Source organism: Chionomys nivalis, chromosome 2 (genome assembly GCF_950005125.1).
Source record: "Chionomys nivalis chromosome 2, mChiNiv1.1, whole genome shotgun sequence".
NCBI lineage: Eukaryota > Metazoa > Chordata > Mammalia > Rodentia > Cricetidae > Chionomys > Chionomys nivalis.
In genome coordinates, this window is record NC_080087.1 from 77186568 (window position 1) to 77214180 (window position 27613).

The 27613-nt window shown below is 52.6% G+C and overlaps 3 protein-coding genes across 3 annotated transcripts; all 3 read left to right on the forward strand.

Moving 5' to 3' along the window:
- Positions 1–2636: 2636 nt before the first annotated feature.
- On the forward strand, positions 2637–3044 carry Nanos2 (nanos C2HC-type zinc finger 2). The gene has a single exon (XM_057751068.1). The coding sequence runs from the start codon at positions 2637–2639 to the stop codon at positions 3042–3044; it is 408 nt and encodes a 135-aa protein (XP_057607051.1).
- Positions 3045–6780: 3736 nt separating this feature from the next.
- Mypop (Myb related transcription factor, partner of profilin) lies at positions 6781–16434 on the forward strand. The gene is made up of 3 exons (XM_057761903.1): positions 6781–6852; positions 7328–8112; positions 15182–16434. The coding sequence occupies exons 2-3, from the start codon at positions 7602–7604 to the stop codon at positions 15841–15843; spliced, it is 1173 nt and encodes a 390-aa protein (XP_057617886.1). The 5' UTR covers positions 6781–6852; positions 7328–7601; the 3' UTR covers positions 15844–16434.
- A 2078-nt stretch (positions 16435–18512) lies between these two features.
- Positions 18513–21329, forward strand: Irf2bp1 (interferon regulatory factor 2 binding protein 1). The gene has a single exon (XM_057763359.1). The coding sequence runs from the start codon at positions 19023–19025 to the stop codon at positions 20775–20777; it is 1755 nt and encodes a 584-aa protein (XP_057619342.1). The 5' UTR covers positions 18513–19022; the 3' UTR covers positions 20778–21329.
- Positions 21330–27613: the final 6284 nt, after the last annotated feature.

The window sequence follows — 27613 nt, forward strand, 5'->3', positions numbered from 1 at the left end:
ATAATACATGCATATACAATATACAGAAACACATAGGACATACAAACACATACACATCACAATACACACACATACAACATACACAAATATACAGCACACACATACAACACACATGTATACAATACACATCACATATACAACACATGTATGCACGCACATGTATAGAAGACACATCACAATACAACATATAACACACATACAAAACACATACAACACACGTCACAAACATAACACACACATCACACACAACATACATCACATACACACAACACAACACACATATACAATACAAAAACATATGAAACACAAACAACACATATACAAAACACACATATACAACATACATATACAACACACAATTGCTAAAAGGAAAATAATACTAGGTCCATGAGCCCAGTGACTCATGCCTGTCACTCAACAGCTAAGAAGCGAGGTGGGAGTTCCAGGCCAACCCAGGCTACATCTCAAAAAACAAAAAACAATTTTAAAAGAGAATTCTAGGAATACATCCTAGAGTGTTGCTGTGGTTTTTAAATTTTTTTTAGATTTATCTTTACAATTTCCAATTTTGTTTTAAATAATTTATTTTACGTACAATGGTGTTTTGCCTACATGTATTTTATGTCTGTGTGAGGGTGTCAGATCCCCCAGAACTGGAGTTCACAGACAGTTATGAGCTGCCATGTGGGTGCTAGGAATTGAACCTGGGTCCTCTGGAAGAATAACCAGTGCTATCAACCACTGAGCCATCTCTCTAGCCCCTCTAATTTTTTTAAATGTATGTCTGCATGGGTGTGTGTGCCTCCTTGATTTTTGTATACCACATATATGCGGGTGCCCAGAGAGGCCAGAAGAGGGCATCAGATCCTCTGGAATGGGAGTTACAGGCTGTGAACTGCCCAGTGTAGGTGCTGGGAGCCGAACTCAGGTTCTTGGTAAAAAACAGTAAGTGCTCTCAAGAGCTCAGCCATTTCTCCAGCCTCCTTCATTGTTTTTAATTATGGATATCTATATGCACATGAGTACAGGTACCAGAGAGGTCAACAGCATCAGACTTCCCTGGAGCTGGAATTATAGGTAACTGTGTGCTGCCTGATCCTTGGTGCTCGGAACCAAACTCGGATCATATGCAAGAAAGAGCATGAAGCACTCTTACCTGCTGAGCAGTCTCTGGCCCCTATTATTTGAGGCAGAATCTTAAATAGGCGATGCTGGCCTCAAACTGGCTACAAATACCTAAGACTGGTCTTGAAATCTTTTTTTTTAAATCTTCTTTTCTAAATTTATTTTATGTGCATTACTGTGAAGGTGTCAGATCCCTGGAACTGGAGTAACAGACAGTTGTGAGCTGCCATGTGGGTGCTGGGAATTGAACCCAGGTCCTCTGGAAGAGCAGCCAGTGCTCTTAACTGCTGATCCATCTCTCTTAAACTTCTGATCCTCACTTTTCTACCTCCCAAAAGAAGGCAAACCACCTGGGGACTCAAGCATGCTCGATAGGTAAGTGCTCTACCACGGAGCTGACTGCCCAGGCCTCTGTGTTTGTCCTCTCAGTACTCCAGAGACTGAAGCAGGACACAGTCAAAAGCTGTAGTAGGGCTGGAGAGATGGCACAATGGTAAAGAACACTGGCTGCTCTTCCAGAGGTCCTGAGTTCAATTCCCAGCAACCACATGGTGGCTCACAGCTGTCTCTAATGGGATTTGATGCCCTCTCCTGGGATAAAGGTGGGCATGCAGATAGAACACTCGTATATTTATAAAATAAATCTTTTTTAAAAAAGAAGCTGTGTGGGAAGGGTACTGAGGAGCCCCACTCCCAGGCCTTGAATCGAAGGATGTGAGGTCAAAGACTATGTAACAAGATGTAAGTCTGTTTCAAAACAAAAACAAAAACAAACAAACTATACCAGACATCAACAAAAACCCACCTGGCGGCAGTGAGGTGGCTCAGCTTGGCCTATTACCAGGCTTGATGACCTGAGTTTGGTCCCCCACTTGGGGGAAGGAGCTGCCTCCTGCAAGCTTTCCTCCAATCTCCACATGTAAGATGTGGCATGCCCCCCACTATTAAGTAAATAAATGTAATAAAAAATCAAGCTGGACATGGCAATACACACCTTTAATCCTAGCACCCAGGGAGGTAGATTCTGCGAGTTTGAGGCCAGCCTGGTCTACATAGGAAGTTCCAGGACAGCCAGGGATTGAGATTTTATCTTGAAAAACAAAACAAAAAAGTTGGGTCAAATCATAAGGTTCTGGATGATCCCAAGGGAAGGAAGGAGGGAAGAAGGAATCGAGAATGAGCAACATACATAAGCAAAGCCCTAAACTGCACAGGAAGGAAACTGAGGCCCATGGAATTCCTTTCCAGAAAACACGGAATGCCTTGGAGGAGGGGCAACCTGGAAATAAACTGCTTTCAGTCTCCCTGGGAGATTGGAGTCAGCCAAAAACCCTGGGCTGGAAGTGGGCCCTTTAAATCTAAGCTCCACCTTTGCTTAGAATGGGCTCTAGGGGAGTATTTATAAGGGTGTGCCTCCTCTCTGCTCCACAAACAGGCCTGCTCCTCCTGCCCTCTGACCTCACAGTCCCTGGCCCCCAGTCCCTCCCCAGTGCCCACAGCCACCAGGTGTCATGGACCTACCACCCTTTGACATGTGGAGGGACTACTTTAACCTGAGCCAGGTGATACTGACTATAATCCAGGGCCGGAGGCAAAGACAGGAGGATGAAGGGGCTGAGGTGCTCGCCTCCGGGCTTCAGGAGAAGAGGGAGCAGGAGCCAGGGGTCTCCGGGAGCCTTGCTGCCCTATGCAACTTCTGCAAGCACAACGGAGAGTCTCGTCATGTCTATGCCTCACACCAGCTGAAGACACCTGAAGGCGTGGTGGTGTGTCCCATCCTGAGGCATTATGTGTGCCCTCTGTGCGGGGCCACCGGGGACCAGGCTCACACGCTCAAGTACTGTCCACTCAACAGCAACCAGCAGTCTCTCTACCGTCGTGGTGGACGAAACTCGGCTGGACGCAAAGTCAAGCGATAAGTAATACCCATGAGATGCCTATCACCCACACCCCCAAACCCTCCTGGCTCTCACCCTAGTACCCTCTTCTCCGCTCACCCAGCCCCACAGGGGTTCCTGGATCCCACTGTTCTCTGTGTCTTCAGGATCCTGAAACATTGGGGGTTGCTGGCAACTGGGTTCACCTGTCTCAGAGATTCCCGACACTGTGAGAGCTGTTCTCCATGGACCCTGCATCCTGGTGGCTTCTTCTGGATGTTGATGGCCTGCTGATGACACTAAGCTAGCTTTGTTGACTTTTCAGATCCCCTGTAAATATCCCTTGGGGGAAACCCTTGGACTCTCCACCTTACAGTACCCCATCGTGCTCTGACAGGCCAGTCTTCAGAACCCGGGGACAGTGCCAGAGACTGGCTGGGACCTTCACTGCTAGGAACTTGATATTGGTACTGACTGTGAAATCATCCATCTATCTTCACCATCTCCAGACTCGGGTTTCTCCATGGACCATTCGAGTTCAGCCCTCAGGTTCCTTGAACATGCCATCCAGCAGGACCTGGAGGAGAGTCAGGACCCTCTTGGAAGGCTGCAGGGCCTGTGGCTTCACAGGCTGCCTCAAGTGAGCAGAAGCCCACAGCTCCCCTGACTTCATCACCAGTCCCATCTCACTTTCTCCTGCCCCCAACCCCAATCATGGATGGATCCCTCCCCAGTGAGAGGTTTATCTCTTTGCCACCCCCAATTTTGTTACTTGAGTGTGTTAAGTCAATGTGAGTCCCACAGCCAGAGTCTAAGAACCTATGGGAATGTGGCAACTGCTTACATTTTAATATTTTAGAGTCAACAAAGAACTCCAGTAGGATTTTAAGTTATTTAGAAGTTGTTGGGCTTGGAGATGGGATGAGGATATATGGGTGGGATTCTAGTGAATAAAGAGTTTTAGAGTTAGATTTGAGACCCTGGTGTCTATGGTCTTTGAACTTGGTTGGCTCAACTTAGTGGGCTGTGCCTTTAGGTGCTGGGGTAGAGAGATGAAGGAGGAGACGGGAGGCCACATTTGCCTACAACCTTGGGAGCCACAGGAAGGTAGGAAGGGATCCTCCTCATATGTCCTCCCAACACAGGTTGTCTGGCTGGGACATGTTCCCAAATACTTCTCAGCCTCCACCTAGACACTTGATTTTATTTAATTCTTAAAAAAAAAAAAAAAAAAAAGTGGAGCCAGGTGGTGGTGGTGCACGCCTTTAATCCCAGCACTCAGAAGGCAGAGGTAGAAAGATCTCTGTGAGTTCCAGGACTACACAGAGAAACCCTGCCTCAAGGAAAAAGAAAACAAAAAAAAACTGTGTGCAAAGGCCAGGCAGTAATGGTGTATGACTTTAATCCCAGCTCTCAGAGACAGAGGCAGGCAGATCTCTGCCTGCTCTACAGAGTGAGTTCCAGGGCTATGTTGAGAAACCCTGTCCTCACTGTCTCAGAGAGAGAAGAAACTGCAGCGGGTGGGGGTGGGGGCAGGGGTACAACATCCAGGGGGTAGGTGATAATTCAAAGGAGTCCACTCTCTCCTACCATGTGGGTCCTGGAGACTGAACTCAGGTCTCAGTCTTGGTGGCAACTACCTTTCACCCATTGGGTCATCTCTCACATGCCCGGTAAGCCTTTTTCTTTCTTCCCTTTTCTCTTTCCTGTTCGCTGGAGGTTGAACCTAGGGATCTACATCTCTGATAGCCTTCTGCCTTATTAGACTAGGAACTGCCAGGTCTGACTTTTGATAGACTTTAAACTTTGGCCTCCCGAACCCCATCACAAAACTTTTTTTAAAAAGTATAAACTAGGCACACAGTCTTAAACACCCCTTTAATCCCAGCACTCGGGAGGCAGAGGCAGGCGGATCTCTGTGAGTTTGAGGCCAAGCTGGTCTACACTACAAAGCGAGTTCTAAGACAGCCAAGGCTGTTTAACAAAGAAATGCTGTCTTCAGAACGTGTGCGTGTATATATATGTTGTATATATATGTATGTATGTATATATATGTGTGTGTGTATATATATAATATTTGTCTCCAAAGTATCACACACACATATAATAGATATCAGCAGCAAGGAGTGGTGGCACCCACACCTTTAATCCCAGCACTCAGGAGGCAGAAACAGGTGGATCCAGCTACAGGAGATCTCTCACCCTCTCTGGCAGACAAGGCACCACCACCCACCCACATGCATTTATAAACAATTAAAACTAAAATCTTCCCCCTTTTTATGTGTATGGGTGTTTTGTCTGCTTGTATGTCTACGTACCACATGTGTGCCTGGTACCAGAAGAGGGCATCAGATTGCTTGGTACCAGAGCAAAGGATGGTTATGGGTGCGGAGACCCAAACTCAGGTCCTTAAGGGAAAGCTCTTAAGCTGAGCCATAGCTCCAGCCCCTCCCCCGCCTCACTTCTTAATACAGGGCACCTTTCCTTGAGTGTGGTGGGCCTGCCTCTTAAGTGTACTCTGGAGGCTGCAGCGAGATTATTGTTGCAAGTTCAATGCCAGCCTGGGATACTTAATGAGATGCCCTCAAAAGCAAATTTTGGGAGTGAGCAGAAAGAGGAAATGGAGTTTTGCCTTTTGTAAGGATAGGACCTTGAACTAGTGGGCGCTCACAAATAACCGGATGAATGAAGAAGCACCGTTTAATCAATGACCTTGCAACTGCAGGCACTGAAAAAAATTTCACAAGGCTAAACTCAATCATCAGCCTGTTAATTTAACAGATTAAATTCATCTGATGATTTATTTCTGCTTCGTGCTTTCGATTAAAATGGGCCATGCAGCCGAGCGGTGGTGGCGCACGCCTTTAATCCCAGCACTTGGGAGGCAGAGGCAGGTGAATCTCTGTGAGTTCGAGACCAGCCTGATCTACAAGAGCTAGTCCCAGGACAGGTTCCAAAGCCACAGAGAAACCCTGTCTCGAAAAACCAAAAAAAAAAAAAAAAAAAATTAATAAAAAAATAAATAAAATAGGCCATGGCCAGGATCCTATTCCCCACCCTCCAAGAAACCCCAGTCTTTGAACTCCCTCTCCTAGCAGTGACGTCAAAACGCGAACAGGGGTCCTCCCAGGCGTGATTGGGGAAGATTGCTAGGTTGCTATGGTTACCGCCTCTGCATGGGCGGGAAATATCGCCAGGGTGTCCCGCCCCAATCCGTAGGAGGTAGTTCCCAAGCGATCCTGCGCTGGGGCGTGATTGGGCGTGGGCAAGGTTTCCTAACGCCCCCGTCCTCACCCATGCAGTTGTCATGGAAACTAAACTCTACTCCACACCACCCACCGCTCTCCCCATCTCTATCAAAAATGACTTTTCGCTTAGTGAGAAAGTAGGCTAAGAGACTACCCAAAAAGAGGAAACTCCTCTCTGTCGTAGCACTCTCTCCAGCATCTCTTCTTCCTTAGCTACACCCGCATTGGGTCCCGGGTACCACGGCGGGCAAGGTGCCCGCGAAACGCAAGCGCGCTGTAGGTTTGCACATGCGCATTTGGGCATAAGACGCCTAGGGAACCTAGCGCAATGCTAAGTGTACGGCTGCGCAGCCGGGTCCTTCTGGTGAAGCAAAGCGATGAGCAGCTCTGCGCTTGCGCCATGCAGAGAGGCAAGGTGCAGAGAACGCAGCCCCGGCTATCAGGGTGTCTGGAGACAGCGTTCGTCCAGCGCGCATGCGCCTCGACTCTCGATGCTACTGGGGGCGGGGCCCAGAGGGGGAGGGAGAGGTGGGGAGGGGAGGGAAGAGGCTGCAGAAGCCGAAGCCCTGACCCACCGGCAGGCTGGGGCTGCGGCGGCGCGGGTGAGTGACCCACGACCCAACTGGGTCCCCATCCTCTGCGCTCCATCACTCTTCCTGGAGTCTCGAAGAGCTTCGGGGGTCTCTCCTCTTATCTAGGACCCCCGTTATTTCCGGAGCTCCCCTTTATTCCAGGCAATCCCAGCACCCCCACACAATTCCTGCAGACCCTCAGCCTTAATATTTTATCGTCTTATCCAGAGGCTCTCATCTCACCTTTACTCCAGGACATCTCTCAGGGACCATAAAAACAGACACTGTGCCCTGAGAGCCCCCAAGCGCTCCCTTCTGATCTGGATGCCCCCTGTCTACTGCATTGCTCGGTTGGCATCACTTCAAAGCCTTATGGGTGTTCGACCCCCGGGGCATCCCCGATTCTCTTTCCCTTTCCTATTCCCCTGAGCCCCCGTTCTCCTCTAACTCCTGCAGCGACACCTTTCTCCTTTCCACTTTTGCTCATTTCCCTCCATCCTTCCAGACTGTCCCCCGATATCCATCAACTCCTCCGCGAGGCATTCGGCGGCCGCATGAAGCACAAGATGGGCACTGGGCGGGTGTCAACTACGAGTAAGCATCTCTGATTGCACTCAGCAGCTCGCCGCTCCCACCACCACTTTTGCACAGGGGACCGGAGAAGCCCGTGTCGGGGCGACACGGGGACACCGAGCCCCCGCCAGCGCTGTTCACCCTTTGCCCGCAGAGCCGGCGCCCCCCATGCGCCAAGCAGCCGATCGGTGGCGTCTGGGGGCGCCATGGCCTCGGCGACCGCGGCGGCGGCGCCGGGCGAAGCGGAGGAAACCACCCGGCTCCGCAAACCGCGGTTCTCTTTCGAGGAGAACCAGATCCTGATCCGGGAGGTGCGCGCCCACTACCCTCAGCTCTACGGTGCGCAGAGCCGTCGGGTGAGCGTGGCCGAGCGGCGGCGAGTGTGGGACAGCATCGCCAGCAAGATCAACGGCATCACCAGCTGGAAGCGCACGGGCCAGGAGGTTCAGAAGCGTTGGAACGATTTCAAGCGCCGCACCAAGGAGAAGCTCGCCCGAGTGCCGCACTCCACGCAGGGCGCGGGGCCCGCCGCCGAGGACTCCTTCTCCGCGGAGGAGGAGACTATTTTCGCCATCCTGGGGCCGGGTGTGGCGGGGCCCGGAGCTGGAGCTGGGGCTGAGGAGACCCCGACAGCCGCCTCTTCACGGCCACAAGCTCCGACCGCTGGTACGCAACGCTATGTTTTGTCCGAGGATCGCAGGCAGGATCGACGGGCAGGTGAGTCCCAAAGCCACTCCTGTAACAACTGCAAACACTTCTAAAGCCTACTGTACGCAGTTCACGCCCGGATCCTTCAGGCGTGTTCATCACAGTCTCCTAAAAACGGTGGGAGGTGGGTGTTGTTTAGAGCTGGGGTGTTAAGGTCAGAGAAAGGATATGATTTAGACGTGGTGGCAATGGGCCTGTAATTCTAGTCATTGGAAAGTGAAGGCAGAAGAAAAATGAGTTTAAGGCTAGCATGTACTACAGCAGACCTGGTTCAAAAGAAGGGCAAGCAAGGTCCGTTTGGGGATGCCCAACTGGTAGAGTGCTTTCCTAGCGCTGGGTCGGATCCCCCAGCACTTCATAGATCTGTGTGGTGGCACATGACTGTAATCCCAATACCTTGAAGTTTGTGCTAGAAGACCAAGGTTATCTTTGGGTACATTGATAAAATGCAAACCTCAGCCCTGTGAGACTCCGTTTCTCTAAAAATAATAATGATTTAGTAAAGGAAATGGATTTTTTGGTGGTTGGGCAGCCACTTGGTAACTGTCAGGGGTAGGTGTGGAAGCAGCCCTAGGAGGCCCAGTTGGGGTCCTTAGCTGGAAAGTCAGCAGTAGCCAGGCAGGATTTCAGTAGGTGGGGCTGGTCTCTTCTCCCAGCCCGGGTAGATGCTGAGGCAGGAGGATCAGGGACCTCGGTGTCTGCCTTGGTCTTTAGTGTGAGTTCAGTAGCAGTCTGGGATTCAGGAGACTTTGTGCCAAACCAAAAGCAGAAAGAGGGCTGGTAGAGCACTTGGCCAGCATGCATGGGGCTCAAGAGTTCATTTCCAGCCCCGAAAATAAAGAGGAGAGAGAGATTGGGGCGGGGCGGGGGGGGGGGGGGGACGGGACCGGGACTTGCCTAGAGGCAGAGTCCAGGCTGAGTGTTATTACAGTGTTGTCGCTGGGTGGTGGCGTCCGAGTTCATTTCTGCTCCAGCCAAACACAGGTGAAAAGTAAGTTTTTCCCTCCGAGGGTTTCAGTGAGAACCTCGTGTGGCAGTACAGGCAAATTGCTTGCTCTGATGTCTCTGGAGTACAAGACTAGCTTGTGATGTTGTGGTCAACAGTTTGAGGCCCTTACTACTTCTCCGCTGTAAGCCAAAGACTTGGAGAAGTCTGGTGACTTCCTCAAGGTCATACCTGAAGAGCTGCTGTGGAGATTTTTTTTTTCTTCATAAGTCTCTTTCTACCTTGGGTTCTCGGATCGAAGTCAAGTTGTCAGGTTTGCCGAGTAGGCATCTTTATACGCTGAGCCATCTCACTGGCCCCTTAGCTAGGTAGTCATATGATTCAGAGAGGTTCATTTCCCTACCAGAGTCCACACAGCAGCAGAGAGATGTTCAGCGGTTTCTTTGCGTGTAGTCTGCCTGCAATTGTTGCCCCTGAGCAACTGGGAAGTTAATGTGCAAGGGGTAAGACAGAAGGTGAGCCCAAGGAGCTTTTAAGTCAAGGTCAGGACTTGGAGCTCAGGTAGAGGGGAGTGAGGAAGCCAGGAAATGCCCGCCTGTGTTTTCAGTTTGAATCAAGTATCTTTCTGTGAAGTGGTCCTATCAGACCAGGATACTAACAACAAGTTTGTTACGTGTTCCTGTGTCGTGTGTGGTAGGTATTCGTGTGTGGTAGGTATACGTGTTTGCATGCGTGCATGTGCATCGAGAAGCCCACAGTTGATGTGTGGAATTGTCACCTGTCTCACCTTAGTCTATGAGGCAGGATCACTCAGTCAAACTCAGAGCTGACTGATGGGCTCCCCTACCAGTCAGCATGCTCCAGAGGTTTCCCTGTCTCTGTCTTCCAAGACTGGAATTCCAGGCTTGCTATCACGCTTGCCCATCATGTGGACTCTGGGACTGGATTGGCCTTCACGTTTCCACTGAATCATCTCCTGAACTCCCTTTCTTTTTCAGAAGTTGGTGGAAGCCACTTTGTCCTTTTTTGTTTTTTTTTTTGGGGGGGGGGGTTGGTTTTTTTGAGACAGGGTTTCTCTGTGGTTTTGGAGCCTGTCCTGGAACTAGCTCTTGTAGACCAGGCTGGTCTCGAACTCACAGAGATCCGCCTGCCTCTGCCTCCCAAGTGCTGGGATTAAAGGCGTGCGCCACCACCGCCCGGCTTGTTTTGTTTTTTGAGACAGGGTTTCTTTGTGTAGCTTTGGAGCCTGTCCTGGAACTCTCTCTGTAGTCCATGCTGGCTTTGAACTCACTGAGATCCACTGCCTCCCAAATGCTGGGATTAAAGGTGTGCGGCTCCATTTTATTCATTTTTATACACTCAATAAATGTTTACTGAGACCATCTTCCTGGGGGTAGAAGCTGAGGTACAGCAGAGGACAGGACAAATTCCTCTCCCTTAGGGAGCTGCTATAGTTGGAGGAAACACGAAACACGCCACAACACGAAACACGCCACAAATAGCCACATAATACCACTAGATAGTAACTAGTAACAAGAGAAATACCCTCTACTGAGAGGGTATTGAGTCAGGGAATGGCAGCTCACACTGAAATCCCAGCTCTTGGGAGGTTTCGAGGCCAACCTGGGCTGCATGGAGACTGTACCAAAAAGTTATTTAGGGTGATATGGGCTATATAGTAAGGAGAGTCAGGGAGGGCTTCTCGGAGGTGGTGACATCAGCAGAAACTTGAATTTAGATACATATCCACAAGATTTTGTATGTATATATGCGCATGTATATGTGTGTATATAGTGTATTATATTTACACTATGACCTACTGGATATCTGAGGGAAGAGCCTTTCAGCCTCAGAAAACCACATATGCAAAGGCCCTGAGACTACAGTATCCTCCACCAACTTGGAACTCACTGTGTAGATCAGGCTGGCCTTGAACTCACCAAGATCTGCCTGCCTCTGCTTCCTGAATGTTGGGACTGCACCAGAGAACCTGGCCTAACTAGCCTCTAAATGCTGTGTGAAACCTATAAAGTGGGAATCAATAGTGGAAGAAGAGGAGCAGGGCCCTGAGCAGCTGTGAGAAGCCTGCTGCTGGTAGTAATAATTTTGTTTGTGATCTAACAAATGAAGCTTGCCTGAAGACCAGAGTGCAGAACTAAGCCACTAGTTAGCCATAGAGGCCAGGCAGTGGTGGCACACACCTTTGATCCCAGCACTCGGGAGATAGAGGGTGATGGATCTTTGTGAGTTCAAGGCCACCTTGGGCTACTTAAGAATAATCAGTCTAAAAGAGAAACAGCCAGGCAGTGGTGGTCACTTACAATCCCAGTATTTGGGAGTCAACGTGTGTTTAATCCCAGTACTAGGGAGGTGGAGACAGGAAGAGACATGGCTGGGCTGAGAGAGGAACTGCAGTCTGGGCAGTCAGTCCGAGGACAGGATCGCCCCTATGGTCTGAGCATTGGTAGAGGTAAGAGCTCTAGTAGCTGACCACTCTGCTTCTCTGATCCATCAGCTTTCACCCCATAGTTGACTCCGAGTTTTTATTATTAAGACCAATTAGAGAAAGCAGAGTGGTGGTGGCACACACCTTTAATCCCAGCACTCGGGCGGTAGAGGCAAGCAGATCTCTGTGAGTTCGAGGCCAGCCTTGGTCTGCAAGAGCTAATTCTAGAACAGGCACCAAAGCTACAGAGAAACCCTGTCTCCAAAAAATCAAAAACAAAAAAAAAACACCAATTAGAATTTGTCCTACATTTGGCACCCAATGCCAAATGTATCTTTACTGGCACTGGGAACTGAACTGGGGATCACTTATCTCTGCATAGTATTTGGACGAGATGTAATAGCCAGGCATGGTGGTACATACACATAGATACAGGAGGAGCATCCCAAATCTGAGGTTGGCTGTTGTACTTACTGAGTTCCAGGCCAGCCAGATCTACTGAGCAACATCCTGTCGCCCTGACACAAAAAGATACCCCCCCCCCCCAAGCTACTTTTAAACTCAACACTTGGGAGGCAGAGACAGGCAAATCTTGTGAGTTGGAAGCCAGCCTGATTAACAGAGCGAGATCCAGGAACGGAACACCCTGCCTTGAAAAACAACAACAAAGACACCACCACCCCATCCCACCTCACCCCCTGGCACTTACACACACACACACACACACACACACAAAATGAGGGCCTCCAAGGTTGCTGAGTGGTTAAAAGGTGCTTGCTACCAAACATGAGTTCAATCCCTGGGACTGAAAACAAGTTGTCTTGTGACCTGTACATGTACAACATGGCATGTGTGCCTGAACCCCCATAAACACAAATGAGTAAATATGAAATATATATATTTATTTATTTATTTTGGGTTTTTGAGACAGGGTTTTTCTGTAGCTTTGGAGGCTCTCCTCAAACTAGCTCTTGTAGACCAGACTGGCTTCAAACTCTGTCTCTGCCTCTTGAGTGCTGGGATTAAAGGCATGTGCCACCACTGCCCGGCGTAAAATAAATTTTTTAAAAAATAACATGGAAAAGAAGGCTGTCCAATAGCTCGGTGGTAGAGCCCTGCCTAGAATCCCCCAGTGAGGGGCTGGGGTGTAGCTCAGTAGTAGAGCCCCTGCTTAGTACTTGAGGCCTGGAGTCCTAAACCTGGGAAAACAGGAGCTAGCACAGTGAAGCCTCGGCTGGTGGGGCCCACCTAGAGTGATTAGACAGACAACAAACAGGGATTCCATGCCCAGGGGAAATGAGTGCTAGAAGAAATCCCTTAGGGCGAAAGGCCTGGCAGCCACTTTAGATAAGAGCCAAGGAGATAACAGTAGAGCCTGCAGGCCTGGAGCCACCACACCCGTTGCTCGGGCCCTAGGCAGCCACTGATCTCCTATCTGCATCTGTAGATCAGCATGTTCTGACATTTCCCGTACACAGAAGCAGGCGGTATGCTGTCGGTCGTACCTAGACGCCTTCCTGGAGTCTGGGTGTGTTGTGGTACCCTATAAGGCTGATGGTGAAGGGACTGGGGGTACATTGGATGAGGGTGGGGAGCCCGGTAGGGAGATGATAGGGATCTGACAAGGCCAGAGCTATGGACTCAAAAGAGTCTAAATTGGGTGTTGGATTTAATGCGATTTGTGTGGAATGACACCTGCATGGGGATAGTGTCTTAAGGAAAAAAGAGCTGGGTGTGGAGGTGCAGGCCTTTGGTCTTTTCTTCTAAAGGAGGCTAAAGTAGATGGAAGTTCAAGGCCAGCCTGGGCAAGTCAGCAGAATCCTGTCTCAACTCACAGGGGAGCTGGAGAGGTGGCTTAGAGGTTAAGAGCCTGCACTGTTTACAGAGGTCACAGGCTCAGGGCCCAGTAACCACACCAGCCCCTCAGAACCACGAGGCCTCTGGAGCATCTGTACTCACACGCACAGACCTACACAGTCACAGGCATACACAGAATTAAACTTAAAAAAAACCCTGTAGTTGGGCGGTGGTCACACAAGCACTGGAGTGTGGGTGAGTCTCTTGAGTTCAAGGTCAGCCTGGTCTACAGAGTTGCAGGACAGCCAGGGCGACGGAGGTAGAGAAACTCTTTATCTTGAAAAACCAAGATTAAATAATAAAATAAATTAAAAATATTTTTTTTAAAATGGACTAAAGAAAGAACTCAGTTGGTAATGCTTTTGCCAGAGAAGTATGAAGTTCTGAGTTCAGTCTTCTGAACCCAGGCTTAAAAGCCCTGTGTAGTTCACTTAAGTGAAATCCCAGCACTCAAGAGGTGGAGTCAGGAGGACCCTGGGATCATGTTGTCCAGCCAGTCAAACCAAATCAGCAAAGTCTAGGAGAGACCTGTCTCAAAAATAAGTTGGACAGTCCACGTCCACATGTGTGCACATACCCCTCACACATACTCCTGCACACCCACACAGAGCACTCCCTGACACAAGGCTGCTGATGGAGTTAATGGCGGAGCACACACCTAGCTTGAACCTAGCTTGAATGAAACTCTGTTCCAGCTCCAGCATAGGAAAAGAACGGGGAATGAAGGACTTTCTTTAGCCCCAGCTAAAGGATGGAGTGGCTGTCTCTGAGGCAGGGGTGGAAGAGGAAGAAGGTCAGGAGCTCAGTACTGAGTTGGGAGTGTGAGTAGACAGTGCACAGACTTGAAGAATTCTCCCTGAAGACACTAGAGAACCCCAGTCTCCAGCTCAGAGAAAAGGTTCAGGTCACCCAGGACCTTAGTCCTCCCGGCAGACTGTTAAGTCCAAGAGTGTGAATCAGGTCCCAGGTTGGGAAGGTTGGGAAGCCCAGCAGGCAGGGACAGAACTAGGAAGCCCTTCTCCTGCCTTCATGGCTGGAGAGAGCTTCCAGGAAGTATGGCCAGCGCGCCAGCCATTCTTGTCTCCTCTCCAGGGACTCCAGCTAAGAGGTGAATAGTGAGTGTCCAGATGATTCTGAACTCTGGGGAGCACACAGAGCCTCTTGCTACCTACAGGGACAGCAAGACTTTGAAGGCTTTTGTCCTCTGAAGCTGGCCACCAGGTTTAATGCATCGACGACTCTGCATTCAGAGACTCATGTCACAGGCCTCTGTTCTCTTGACATGCTCTAACTTGGGTGGTATTACAACTGGGTTTGTTGTTTTGTTTTGTTTTTGAGACACCGTCTCTCTATACATCCCAGGTTGAGCACCAACCAGTCCTCTGGCTTCATGCTCCAGAATACAAGTATTTCAGGCATGAGTCTTGATAGCTGTTCGGGTTTTGGGGTGTGTGTGTTTCCTGGGGTGGGAGAGATCTTAGGGTGTTTTGTTGTTTTTTAAGGGGTGTATATGGTGTAATATAATCCAAGTTGGGTGAGCAGTGGATGCAGGCCTTCAGCTTCTCAATCTCCTTCTGGCTTTGGCTTCCTAAGCAGTTAACAGGTGTGTGCCAGCATGTCTAAAAGGCAAAGTCAAGCCAGGTATGGTAGAGCCCACCTGTACTACCCGCGTTTAGAAGCTGAAGCAAGAGGGTCAGGACTTGCAGGTTAGAGACCCTGTTTCATCGGAGGAGGAAGGGACTGAGATTGCTCTGGGGGCCAGGAAGCCAAAGCGGGAAATGAAGCCTTGCAGGCTCATTATAACTTATCCAAGGTCTGTTTCTTCACAGATATCGCAGCCCAGAGCAAAGGGGGCTCCAGCAGCCCAGAGTCCTCGGCCCGGCCCTCTTGCAATGTCCCCGAAGCCAAGGAGGGTGAGTCCCCGTCCCCTGCAGCCATGCAGCCTGTCCAGCTGCCCCGCCTGGCCTTGTCTCCACCTCTCCCTGCCCCTCCACCACCACCCACGCCGCTGGCCCAAGTGGCACCTTCATCCCCTAGCCCACCACCTCCTCGGCCCACCTCAGCCCCAGAACAGTCCCTGGACTTTCTGCGGGCTCAGCAGGAGACTGCCAATGCCATCAGGGAGCTGGCTGGCACCCTTCGGCAGGGACTGGCCAAACTGAGCGAGGCCCTCAGCGCCCTGTTACCCCTTCTGCCGGGAACCCCAGCTGACCCGCTGCCTCCGCCCCAACCTCCGCCCCCACCTCCCAAGCCAGTTCTGCCACCACCTGCCCCCAAGGTGGAGGTCCCCTCAGAGCCTGTGTCCGTGGTAGCTGCTGTCGTGGATGGGGCTGTAGTAGCAGCTAGGGGAGTGATCATCGCCCCTAGAAGCGAGGAAGGGGTGCCCAAACCACCCCCAGCCCCACCAGCACCCCTCCACGACTCACCACCACACAAAAGGAAGAAAGGCTTCCCTACACGGAAGAGGCGGAGTCGCTGGAAGTCTCCGTGAAATCGACTCCCGTCTACGCTCCTGCCTGCAACCCCCTCTCCCTGCTTGGCACAGTCGAGGAGGAAGCTGCTCTTTGCCCATCCTAGCTGCACCCTGGCTTCCTGCTCTAGGGAAGTGAGCACCCCACTTCCTGTGCTAGTTAGTGCCTGATTCTCTGAGTGGGTCCCCTGGGTGGGACGCCCTCAGCCCCGTTCTCTGGTACAGTGGTGTCTGCCTGACTGCCTCCTGTAACCCCCAACTTGTAAGCCATCAATTTTATGTTATATTGCCCCATGTGGGGTGGGAGGGGGACCTCCTGGCTCTGCGACATGCCCCTTTGCCTAAGAGTTGCTGTTCTTGTCTTGAAGAGAAGCAACGGGTGGGGACATCCCCAGTCCCCCAGCCGACTTCGGAAGGGTTGGGCGTTTGCTAGACAAATGAGAAGGTAGAAGGCAGGCAACTTTCTTTAGGGAGAGGGAGGCGGGATTCTGATTGGGGAGGTATAGGTTGGGTCCTCTACCTCCCGTTGCTGTGTTGTGTGTCTGACCTCCCCAGCTCAGCCCCCCTTTTCTTCTCAGTGCTGACAAGATGTCAATAAACTTATTTTCATACAATCAACTTGGGGCTCTGAGACAGGACTTGGGCGAGAGCACAGCATTTAAGACTATTCCCTTCATCCCCTGCAGGCCACACCTCCTGAACTTGTCTTTCTAAAAGCCTTAATTAACCCTGGTATGGAAGCCCAGAGTGAAGGTTGTGATCCCAGCTAATCAGATGGCTGAGGGCAAGAAACTGACTTTGAGTCCAGCCTGAACAACAATAACGACACCCTGCACCCCCCCAAAAAGTTTTCAACTGTTTCATATTTGAGATTAGTTAGCGTTCATGCATGCCTGTGTTAGGAGAGCAGTTCGTTAAAGCAACTTGGATGGATAACTCCGGTAAAGACAGTTGCCTGAGGGTCAGATTCCCAAGAACTACACAGAATTTAAAAATAGGCTTTGAGCAGGGGATCATGCGTACATTTGCAATTCAGTAATAAGGAGGCTGACGGGAGTTCAAGGCCAACCTGTGTTTCAGTTTTTTCTGTTGTTTTGGTTTTGGTTTTTCTAGACACGATTTCTCTGTAGAAAGTTCCAGGCTGTCCTGGAACTCATTCTGTAGACCAGGCTGGTCTCGAACTCAGATATCCGCTGGCCTCTGCCTACGGAGTACTAGGATTAAAAGTGTGCACCACCACCGTTCAGCCTGCGAAGCCTGTTTTATGAAAGAAAAAATTGAAGCCAGGCATAGTTAAGTATTTTTGAAATCTCAGTCCGCGGGAGGATCCAAAGCTTCACGCCAGCCTGGGCCACTTAGTGAGACCCAGTCTCAAAACAAAACAAAACAAAAAAATACGGCTGGTAGTACATCTCCGCTGCAGAACACTTAGCATAAGGCCCTGGATTCCATCCCAGCACCAAGAATAAGCAAGAGAAAGTAAACAGTAGTACACGAAACCAATGGTTGCGAACATAGTATCTCCCAGGAAACGACGAAAATGGGCAATTCGTTTAAAGGAGAAAAGTGTTAAAATAGTGCAGGTGGTAGGTAAAACTGTGACGCTGAAATAGCAGAACTCCAGGGCTGCTCTGACAACCCTGGGATGGGGTGAGAAAGCAGGCAGCTTCTAAGGAGTGCAAACCCGGATGAATGAATGCAAACTGACAAGATACTCAGATATTTCTTGGGAGCATCAGCGGGGACCCAAGCCGAGTGAAGGGAAAAGGCTGACGTGAACAAAAACCTGACGACATACATCGCTTCTCCCCCATAATCGGAGAAAACATGGGGTACCCAGAGGCAGATGGGGCCCACCAGGTCATTAAGCATTGGAGGGTCTGGCGTTGCCCTCCCTGCAACCACGTCTAGGATCTCCCAATCCAAATCCAAGCACCCCCACCCCATTCTCATGGCGGGGGGCGGGGGGAAGATTCCCTTTAGCAAAGCGGGGGGGGGGCAAGAATCGGGAAGGCCTCCCCCAACCTTCCAAGCAGAGGAAGTGCGTCATTTCGTCCGTCTCGCAGAGCATTTTGGGAATTGTAGTGAAATTGGGGGGAGCGCGGGGAAGCTGACTCTGTAACCCTTTGAAGACCAAAGCGCGTGCACAGCTGGAGCAGAATTGGAAGGAGCTCAGTGCCCCTCCTTTAACAGATAAGGCCCTGGCTCTGAAGCCTTCAGCCCTTTCTCCTCATCCTGTTGCCAGTGGTCCTCCCTTGAGGCTGGGGGACGACAAAGTGCCAAGTAGACACCCCTCTCCCAGACACTTGCCTGTTTCCCGTTCCCTTAAACTTAAAACCATCCAATCAGAACCTCTCCGCCCCATCTCAAACTGCTGCTGCCTTCCTAACCCGTCATTGGCCCTTGTGAAGGGGCGGGATTCTCAGAGAGGGCAAGACTTTTCTCTAAAACTGCTCAGCTAGTCAGAGCAGAAAATGTTTGCCGGGTTCTGGGTATGGAGTCTCAGGGCTGTAATCCCAACACTAGGGACGCTGAAGCAGAAGGATTGCAGCAAGTCTGAAACCAGCCTAGGCTACAAAGAATAAATCCAAATCTCAAAAAAGAAGGGGAAAAAATTGCATGCCTAGAACTTGTCCGCTCCAAGCAATTCTGAATCCATGATCCGTCCCCTAAACCCTGTGTGCGGGGCTGCGCGCGCCCACTCTTCCCGCCACTGCTTTCTGCCCAGTCCCCTTTAAGAAGCAGCCCCGACGGGACTACATTTCCCAGAAGGCTTTGCTCGCGCGTTATGTAACTTTCCCTGCGAAGCGGCCTCTGGGGCAGAAGGAGGAGGTGGAGGCGGCGGTGGTGGCCGTTGCAGCGGCGTCGGCAGCAGCGCGAGAGGCGGGAGCCCGGGGCGGCGGCACCCGAGGCCCATCGAAGAGCTGGAGCTGTGCATCTCGGCTCACGGCGCGGACCGGACGGGGGCGCCGACGTGCGTGCTCGTGGCTTGCCTTTTCCACGGGAGGCGGGAGTGAGGAGGAAAAAAAAAAAAGGCTGAGGGCCCAGGGGGCGGGGAAGGGGGGCCGGGCCTGAATCCGGCGGGGAGGCCGAGCCGGAGGCCAGACTGAGTGGCTCGCGCGCCCGTCCCCGGGCTCGGCGGAGCGAACGTGGGCGGAGGGTGCACAGCGGGGGCACCTGGCGGCGCTCCGGGGGGCGCCATGGCGTCCGTGCAAGCGTCCCGCCGCCAGTGGTGCTACCTGTGCGACCTGCCCAAGATGCCGTGGGCCATGGTGTGGGACTTCAGCGAGGCCGTGTGCCGTGGATGCGTGAATTTCGAGGGCGCGGACCGCATCGAGCTGCTAATCGACGCCGCCCGCCAGCTCAAGCGCAGCCACGTGCTCCCTGAGGGCCGCTCGCCGGGACCCCCGGCTCTCAAACATCCGACCTCCAAGGACCTGGCCACCGCGGGCTCCCAGGGCTCCCAGTTGCCACCCCCGCAGGCCCAGGCGCAGCCATCGGGGACCGGAGGTAGCGTCTCAGGCCCGGACCGCTATGACAGGGCTACTTCATCCAGCCGCCTGGCGCTGCCTTCGCCAGCTTTGGAGTACACCCTGGGGTCTCGCCTGGCCAACGGGCTGGGCCGCGAGGAGGCCGTGGCGGAAGGGGCACGCAGGGCTTTGCTTGGCTCCATCCCCAGCTTGATGCCCCCCGGGCTGCTGGCAGCTGCAGTGTCTGGCCTCGGAGGCCGAGCCCTGACGCTGGCACCTGGCTTAAGCCCCGCTCGTCCACTTTTCGGCTCCGATTTCGAGAAGGAGAAGCAGCAGAGGAATGCGGACTGTTTGGCAGAACTGAACGAGGCCATGCGGGGCCGGGCGGAGGAGTGGCATGGGCGTCCCAAGGCTGTGCGAGAACAGCTATTGGCGCTGTCCGCCTGTGCCCCTTTCAATGTCCGCTTCAAGAAGGACCACGGGCTGGTGGGAAGGGTGTTCGCCTTTGATGCCACTGCCCGACCTCCTGGCTACGAGTTCGAGCTGAAGCTTTTCACTGAATACCCCTGTGGTTCTGGCAATGTGTACGCAGGGGTCCTTGCGGTGGCTCGCCAGATGTTTCATGATGCTCTTCGAGAGCCGGGCAAGGCCTTGGCCTCATCGGGTTTCAAGTACCTCGAATATGAACGCCGCCACGGCTCAGGGGAATGGCGCCAGTTGGGAGAGCTGCTTACCGATGGGGTCCGCAGCTTCCGAGAGCCTGCTCCTGCGGAGGCCCTGCCCCAGCAGTACCCAGAACCGGCCCCAGCTGCTCTGTGTGGCCCACCACCTCGAGCCCCATCCCGGAACCTGGCACCCACGCCTCGCCGGCGCAAGGCATCCCCTGAGCCCGAGGGCGAATCAGCTGGGAAGATGACTACAGAGGAACAGCAGCAGCGGCACTGGGTGGCACCAGGTGGCCCATACTCTACAGACACACCTGGTGTACCCTCACCCATTGCTGCCCTCAAGAATGTAGCCGAGGCCCTGGGCCACTCACCGAAGGACGCTGGTGGGGGTGGAGGCCCTGTGCGTACAGGTGGCGCTAGCCCTGCAGCTTCCTCTACGACCCAACCACCAACCCAGCATCGCCTGGTGGCGCGCAATGGAGAGGCAGAAGTTAGCCCCACGGCCGGAGCTGAAGCTGTCAGCGGGGGTGGTGGCGGCACAGGGGCGACCCCTGGAGCCCCCTTGTGCTGTACCCTGTGCAGGGAGAGGCTGGAAGACACCCACTTCGTGCAGTGTCCTTCGGTACCCGGACACAAGTTCTGCTTTCCTTGCTCCCGAGAGTTCATCAAGGCGCAGGGCCCAGCTGGAGAGGTGTACTGCCCCAGCGGAGACAAGTGTCCGCTGGTGGGCTCCTCTGTCCCCTGGGCCTTCATGCAGGGCGAGATCGCTACCATCCTTGCTGGAGACATCAAGGTCAAGAAAGAAAGGGACCCCTAGGCCATCAGTGCCATCAGGCTACTTTCCCCTCCCCCTTGTCCACCCACCGCAGTTGCGGATAAATTATTCCCTACCCCACCCAACCTGGTACCACCCTAACCTGTGTATATACCCTCTTTCCCTGCCCGGATGGATCCCCTGGGGTAGATACATTGTGGGTGGGGGTAGAGCTTGTGGCTCCTGTCAGAGCGGGTGTTTGGAGTTCCTGGGCCCCTCCGATTACCTTCTCCTTTCTTGGCTTGGCTTTTATGCTGTTGGTAGCTGGGGGAGAGGTACCCCACTTGTCCTTGAGAAGGGACCTCCTGAGTACGTGCTCTTTATAAATGAAGCAAAAGCATTTTATTGCCCCCTCCCACCCTTTTCCTCCTTCAATAAACCGAAAGATGGGTTGGGTTTTTTTTTTTTTTTTTTTAAATTCCCCCTACTTGGTCCCTTTAGTTGTGTGAGATGCTGCGCCCCCTTCGGGACTGGACGTGTCCTGCGAGAGAGCGGACTTCTGCGATGTGACCACTAGGTGGCGCCCTTTGTTCAGCGGGCGGCTGTTTGTAGTGTACATTTGCTGTGCTCTCATTAAAAGGTGTAGTCGAGGCCGGTTTTGCAAACGATGGAACTGAGGTTTTGACAGGGTTTGGCTCTTGCATGGGGACCACAGACAAGCCCGGGAATAGGAATGGTATGCGCTGTAGGTGGCTGATACTCTGAATGTGGAGAGGAAGTGGGAGTCTTCTCTGAAGGTACATTTCTAGGGGAACTGCCCACGAAGAAAGTAAGCTTTACCTTCCCGGGCAAATAAGATACGTGGAAGCAGGGTGATGGCTTCTTACTTCAGATGGTGTCCGAGAGGTGGACACTCCTGAGAATGAGAAACTTAAACTGGGCTCACATCCTTCATCTGGGGACATGGCGGCCACCTTAGAACACTCGGGAGCTAAGTAAAAGGCTCTCACCCGCCGCGGCTGCCTCTGATGTGTGCGCGGCCTTGTCCCGCACCTGTCCTGGGTGACTGATCATTAACCAGGATTTCCTGCTCCCTGACGTCACGGGGCGGGGTCTGGGGCCTAAGTAGGTTGTGGCAAAACAGGGGTTAAAAAGAGAGGATGGCCCCAGGAACCCTGCCCCATTCCTACTGCGACCCTTACTGGGAGATTAGGGGGAAGGATTGGAATGCGGAGCCACAGGGATGGTACGTGCACAGTGAAAGTCGGGGGTTGTGTCTCGCCACTGCACAACGCTCAGCTCTGAGACCTAAGGGCGCTCCCAATCTTCCTCCCAGATGTTCCCTAACCTGAACATGAACTGTCACATGCCTGTCAGTGTACTACCAGGGTCCCCCCCCCATTCACTTAAACACATATCACATGCACACACCCCGGTATTTTCTGAGTTCTTGGGCTCAAGGGTTCTGTCCCCCCCACCCCAGTGCTCAGGCAACCCCGGCACTTGTAGCCTGGGGCTCAGGGCAGGGCTGGGAAAACCATCCCTGATTAAATACACCAGGTGATAAACCACACCAGGGGTGGTGCTGCATGGAGCACCCCTCCTTCAGAAGTCTGGCTGATCCAGGGCTGCAGCCCCAAGTAGTGGGGCTTTCACCCTCCCCCTAAAACCTCAGGAATAGAGGCCTCCCCACACCTGGCCACTCTGCTCCAGGAAGGGCTCACAGCTGTGGAAGACACCTGGTCCTTTAAGAGCAGCTGGTAGGTGGGTGGGGGGCAGGGGAGTCACCCCCAGCCTGGCTGCTGTGTATTTTAGATAGAGGTTGGGTTAACTATTAACAGAACAGACATGCTGACCTGTGTGTGGGGGGGGGAGCTGGGTTAGTCCCCCTTTCCCCAGTGGCCAGGTGGGGTTTGGGCGGAGGGATTTGGGGTTTGTTTGGGAACCAGGGAGTAGGCAGAATAAGAAAAATTCTGCAGAAAGATCCAGAAAATGTGGGAAGCAGCAGAAGTGAGGAAGAGAGGAGCAAGAGACCGTTGGTAAGGGTTGGGAGTGGGGCTCAAGTGGTAGAAACCCTGCCTAGAGTGGGGGGGGCTCGGTGTGTGACTCCGTGGGACCTGCCTGGAATCCCCCAATGAGGGGCTGGGAAGCTTTTGCTAGGTGGTAGAATACTTACTTGCCTAAGCATCTGGGAAGCCATGGGTTCCATCCCAACACCACAATTTATTTATTTTTTAAATTCACTGAGCCAGAGACATAGGGAAAAATACCGCAAAAATGAATGAGAACAACCAGGCAGTCTTGGCACACACCTTTAATCCCAGCATTTGGGAGGCAGAGGCAGGTACATCTCTGAGTTCAAGGCCAGCCTGGTATACGGAGCTAGTTCCAGGACAGCCAAGGCTACGCAGAGAAACCCTGTCTTGAAACAGCTCCCCACCCCAAAGAAAACAAACGTTCAGAGAAAGTTTAATGGAGAGATGTCCAGAAAGGTTGAGAAAGGCAGGTGCACAAAGATGCCAGTCAGGCTTGGGAGCTGGGAGGATTGGATGCCGAGTGATAGCCATAATCCCAACATGCAAGAGGCTGAGGCAGAAACATCAACACAAGTTCTAGGCAACCTGGGCTGCATGGGAACAGTCCATCTCAAAATGCAAAAGAAAACAGAAAGCACATAGGCAACACTAAGACTTCAAACTTGTTCAAACTAGGAAGTTTCCGGAAAGAGAAAGCCGAAGACCTCTGGGAAGAAGTACAAGGCCAGGCCTGTCCTGAATCCTCAGTTGTTCCCCATGTGGTGAAAACGGCCTGGCTAGTTCTTCCTTACCCTCCCAGCTTTACTCACTGTGCCTCCCCAACTGCCAGGCTGCCTGGAAGGTCGCTTCTGAGCTCCCACAGTCCCTATCCTCCCTCATCCCAGCTCTGCCCATTTTGGACCATGGTCCAAGGGATGCACAAGTACACAGAATCCTTGACCTCAGTTAAAAAAAAAAACAAAATCTCATGCACCATTGTGTGACAAGTCCTGGGTCAGATGCTGCTGCGGTTCAGAACGGGGACACGAATGCAGTTTCTGACCCCAGGAACTTCTATTCAAATGGAAGACACAGAGCCTTAAAACATGGCGGCTCCAGGAGCGCAGGTCATAAGGAAGGATAGGCCAGGCAAAGGGATCTCAGGGTGATATCTTTAGAACAGGTTCATGAAAACTAAAGCCTAGAGAAATCAGTGTGGTTGACCTGTGCAAAGGTCCTGAGGTAGTAAGCTGCCTGGTTCCACAAACAAGCAACCACGAGCCAGAGAAAGTAGATGGACAGGCAGACTCAGACCCACCCCTGGGGAGAGAGGCCACCTATGGACCTGAGGGCAACCAGGGACAACGGATACAGACAGCAACGTGGTAGAGAAGTCCTATTCTTTCCCGAATTTTCACGACGGGGAGAACCTCCTAGGCCCTGGAAAAAAAAAGTTCTGGGTCCCCCATCTGCCTCCCTGTGCCCTGCCCACTCACACCTCAGGGCAGGCAGAGGAAGCTGGCAAGCCCCACAGGAACCTTTGTGTGGAGGGGGGGCAGTGAATGGGGCGGGTGGCAGAGATGAAGGGAGAGGAGTGCCGGGCAGGCGGGCAGCGGGCAGCGGCTACACAAAGGCCCCAGTGTCTGCCCCTCCTGCCCCCATACAGATATAAATAAGATGTGCTTATACCTTTTTATATATACCAACGGGCTGGGCCAGAGGCTGGGGCCGCTCTGTCCCTGAAGGGCCAAGGCACAGCAGAGTCTGCCGCTGTGGCCAAGACTTGAACTAAGAGAAAAGCAGCTGGAGAGCCCAGACTTGGGAAAGACACAATGGCTGATCTGAAGCTGGAGACAAATTGAGAAACAAACTTGGCTGGCGAGAAGGAAAAGGATGGAAAAAGATTGACAGAAAAGGGCCGTGGCAGGGAACACAGGCGAGAGGAAGTAGGTGCAGAGAGAAAGCAAGAGATTAAAATTCAGGGAGCATGGGTGTGGTGGCCTGTAACCCCAGCACCTGGGAGGTAAAGTTAGGAGGAACAAGAGTTTGGGGTTCTCCTGGGCTACAAACTGAGTTTGCCGACCAATCTGGGCTATGTATCTCAAATAACAGCCCCCCCCCCACTCCATTAAAAAAATAAAATAAAAAACAGGCTAGGCACATAGTTCCCTTGATAGAGTGTTTATCTAGTGTGAAAGCAGCTCTGGATTCAGTCCTGAACACCCCCTAAACTGGGCATGGGGGCTCGTGCCTGTAATGTCAGCATTATGGCAGTAGAGGAGGAGGAAACCGGAGTCCCGGTCATCCCGGCTACAGTGAACTCCAGGCTAGCCTAAGCTCCATGAGCTCCTGGAGCAATGCTTCTCAACCTGTGGGTCACGACCCCTTTGGGACCCAACAACCTTCTTCACAGGGGACATATGCATAGCAGATATTTACATTATGATTCATAGCAGTAGCAAAATGGCAGTTATGAGTAGCAATGAAAATAATTTTACGGAGCCGGGCGGTGGTGGCGCACGCCTTTAATCCCAGCACTTGGGAGGCAGAGGCAGGTGGATCTCTGTGAGTTCGAGACCAGCCTGGTCTACAAGAGCTAGTTCCAGGACAGGCTCCAAAACGACAGAGAAACCCTGTCTCGAAAAACCAAAAAAAAAAAAAAAATAATAATAATAATAATTTTACGGCTGGTGGGCACCATATGAGAAACTGTATTAAAGGGCCTCAGCGTTAGGGGGCTGAGAACCACTGCTGAGAGAGAGAGAGAGAGAGAGAGAGAGAGAGAGAGAGAGAGAAAGACAGAGACGGAGTGAAAGAGACCAGGTTGAGGCCAGAACTGGGACTGTAGGTGCAGGGACACTGGGGTCACGGCAGTGGGCTGCGGGCCAGCTGAGCTGGGAGCAGCTCTAAGGGTAAGGAGCAGAGGTGAGGGAGGTGTCCTGGAGCTCCGGATCCTCATGTTTACCTGAGGCAGGCACGGCAAACAGGCATCCAGCCTGGACCACAGCAGCCAGGGTAGGCAGGGCCGGGCCGCAGTCCTGGCACCAATGGGCCTGACACGCCCACCTGTGGCCTGAGCGGTGAGTAACACACACACTGGCACCAGGGTAGATGGTGACACATTGGTGGACAGACACAGTGACGCACAGTGACCAATATAGGCAGATCTGAGTGACAGGTCTGAGGGACAGAGACACCATGCTGCACATAGAAAGTGACAGATAAAGGTGACAGACCCGATGACAACTGACAAAACAGAGACAAAGATACAGAAGCACACACACCAATATGCTGAGACACTCATCACAGAACAAAAGAAGAGCAACATCAAAATGACGCTAAGAAATAAATATATAGAGCTGTATGACAGACAGGACTCTCACACACACACACACACACACACCTGTGTACTGCCCCGCGCTGGCTTCTGTGTGTGAGGCAGGAAGTGGAAGGTATCCTCTTGAATAGTAGAATAGTGGAGGTCCAGGGCACTGAGTCTCAGCCTCGTGGCCTGCCTAGCACCCCAATAATTAGCTGTGTGACCTTAATCAAGTCAAGGCACCTTTCTCCCTCAGTTTTTTTCCCATAATAAAGTAAGGGGCCCTAGACAAGGGTTATTCAAATTACTTCTTGTTGTTTTTTTCACCTTAAGAGACACAGACTCACATGTAACCTAGGTTGGCCCCAAACCGGTAACCCTCCTGCCTCTCCACCTCCTGAGTACAGAGACACTGGCCCAACAGCTGGGGCCACCTCTATGGTCATTATCTCATCTCAAAGTGTCCCATAGAGCCCTGTGCCCAAGCAGGGACCCTGCCCCTAGCCTCAGTTTCGCACCCACAGAGCTTTTCCTTAGACTACGTCACTTCAGCCCCACAACTCAGCCCTCTATGTTCTCATATTCCCCGCACCCCCATTCCCGACCCATCCCTCATCCCTGGCGTCCTCCTGTCTGTCCCACGTCTGGCGGTGGTACTTTTCCACGTTGGACACCAGCCGGCTGTCCCTGGGGGGTGGGGGGTCACACCTGCCCACGCCAGGCGAGGCCAGGCGAGCTGGTGGCCACCAGACACCCTGACGAATGGCCCCACCCTCCCCTAAGGACCCTACAACAACACCCCGCCTCTCAGGCCACCTGAGGTCCCCAATGGGGCAGCCTGAGGCCCGAGCCTGGGGACAGGAAGCCCCAGACCTGGCTGCCTTGAAAGCCTCTTTCAACCTGGGCCTCCTCCCGCCGCCACCGACTCCTCCTGCGGAATAATATTTGGGCTGTTGGCCGGGGGGAGAGGGGGCGGGGGGGAGCGGGGGCCAGATCCGGAGGCCGCCGGGGAGAAGCCAGAAACCGCAGGGCTTCCTGCCTCAGGCCGGCGACCCCCAGGCCCGGGGGAGGGCCCGGGCCCGGGGAGACTGAGGGCCTTTTTCTCGGCCCCAGTTGTTTTTTCCAGGAACCGGGAGGAATTCCCCGGGACAGCCAGGCTGGTGGGACCGCTGACAACTGGGAGCCAGCAAGGCAGGGGGCGACGTGGGGGGGGGGGGGTGACATGCAGCCGGGCAAGGCGGGACTGCGACAGAAATAGAGGGACCCGCCTGCCAGGCGACAGGTAGAAGCAGAAACTGTGAACCAGGAGAGGGAGGGAGGCCAGAGAAAAAGAGCCAAGGGGGGCGGATAGAGAGACGGTGACAGGACCAGAGTGGACCTAGCTCAGTAGGTCAGTGCTTGCTTCGCATGCTCCAGTGCTCCGGGCACTGGGTTCCATCCTCAGCACTGAAAACACCAGAATAAATCAGTATAAGCCAGGTGTGCACTCCTGTAATCCTGGCACGTGGAAGGCAGAAGCAGGATTGTCATGAGATTGAGGACCCCAGCTAGAGCCATTTTTCAAA

Excerpts from the sequence above, each read along its gene's own strand:
- Nanos2 (XM_057751068.1), top strand. The coding sequence starts at position 2,637 with ATGGACCTACCACCCTTTGACATGTGGAGGGACTACTTTAACCTGAGC.
- Mypop (XM_057761903.1), top strand. The coding sequence starts at position 7,602 with ATGGCCTCGGCGACCGCGGCGGCGGCGCCGGGCGAAGCGGAGGAAACC. Across the intron at positions 8,113-15,181 it reads CAGGCAGGATCGACGGGCAG|ATATCGCAGCCCAGAGCAAA; the intron begins GTGAGTCCCAAA and ends GTTTCTTCACAG.
- Irf2bp1 (XM_057763359.1), top strand. The coding sequence starts at position 19,023 with ATGGCGTCCGTGCAAGCGTCCCGCCGCCAGTGGTGCTACCTGTGCGAC.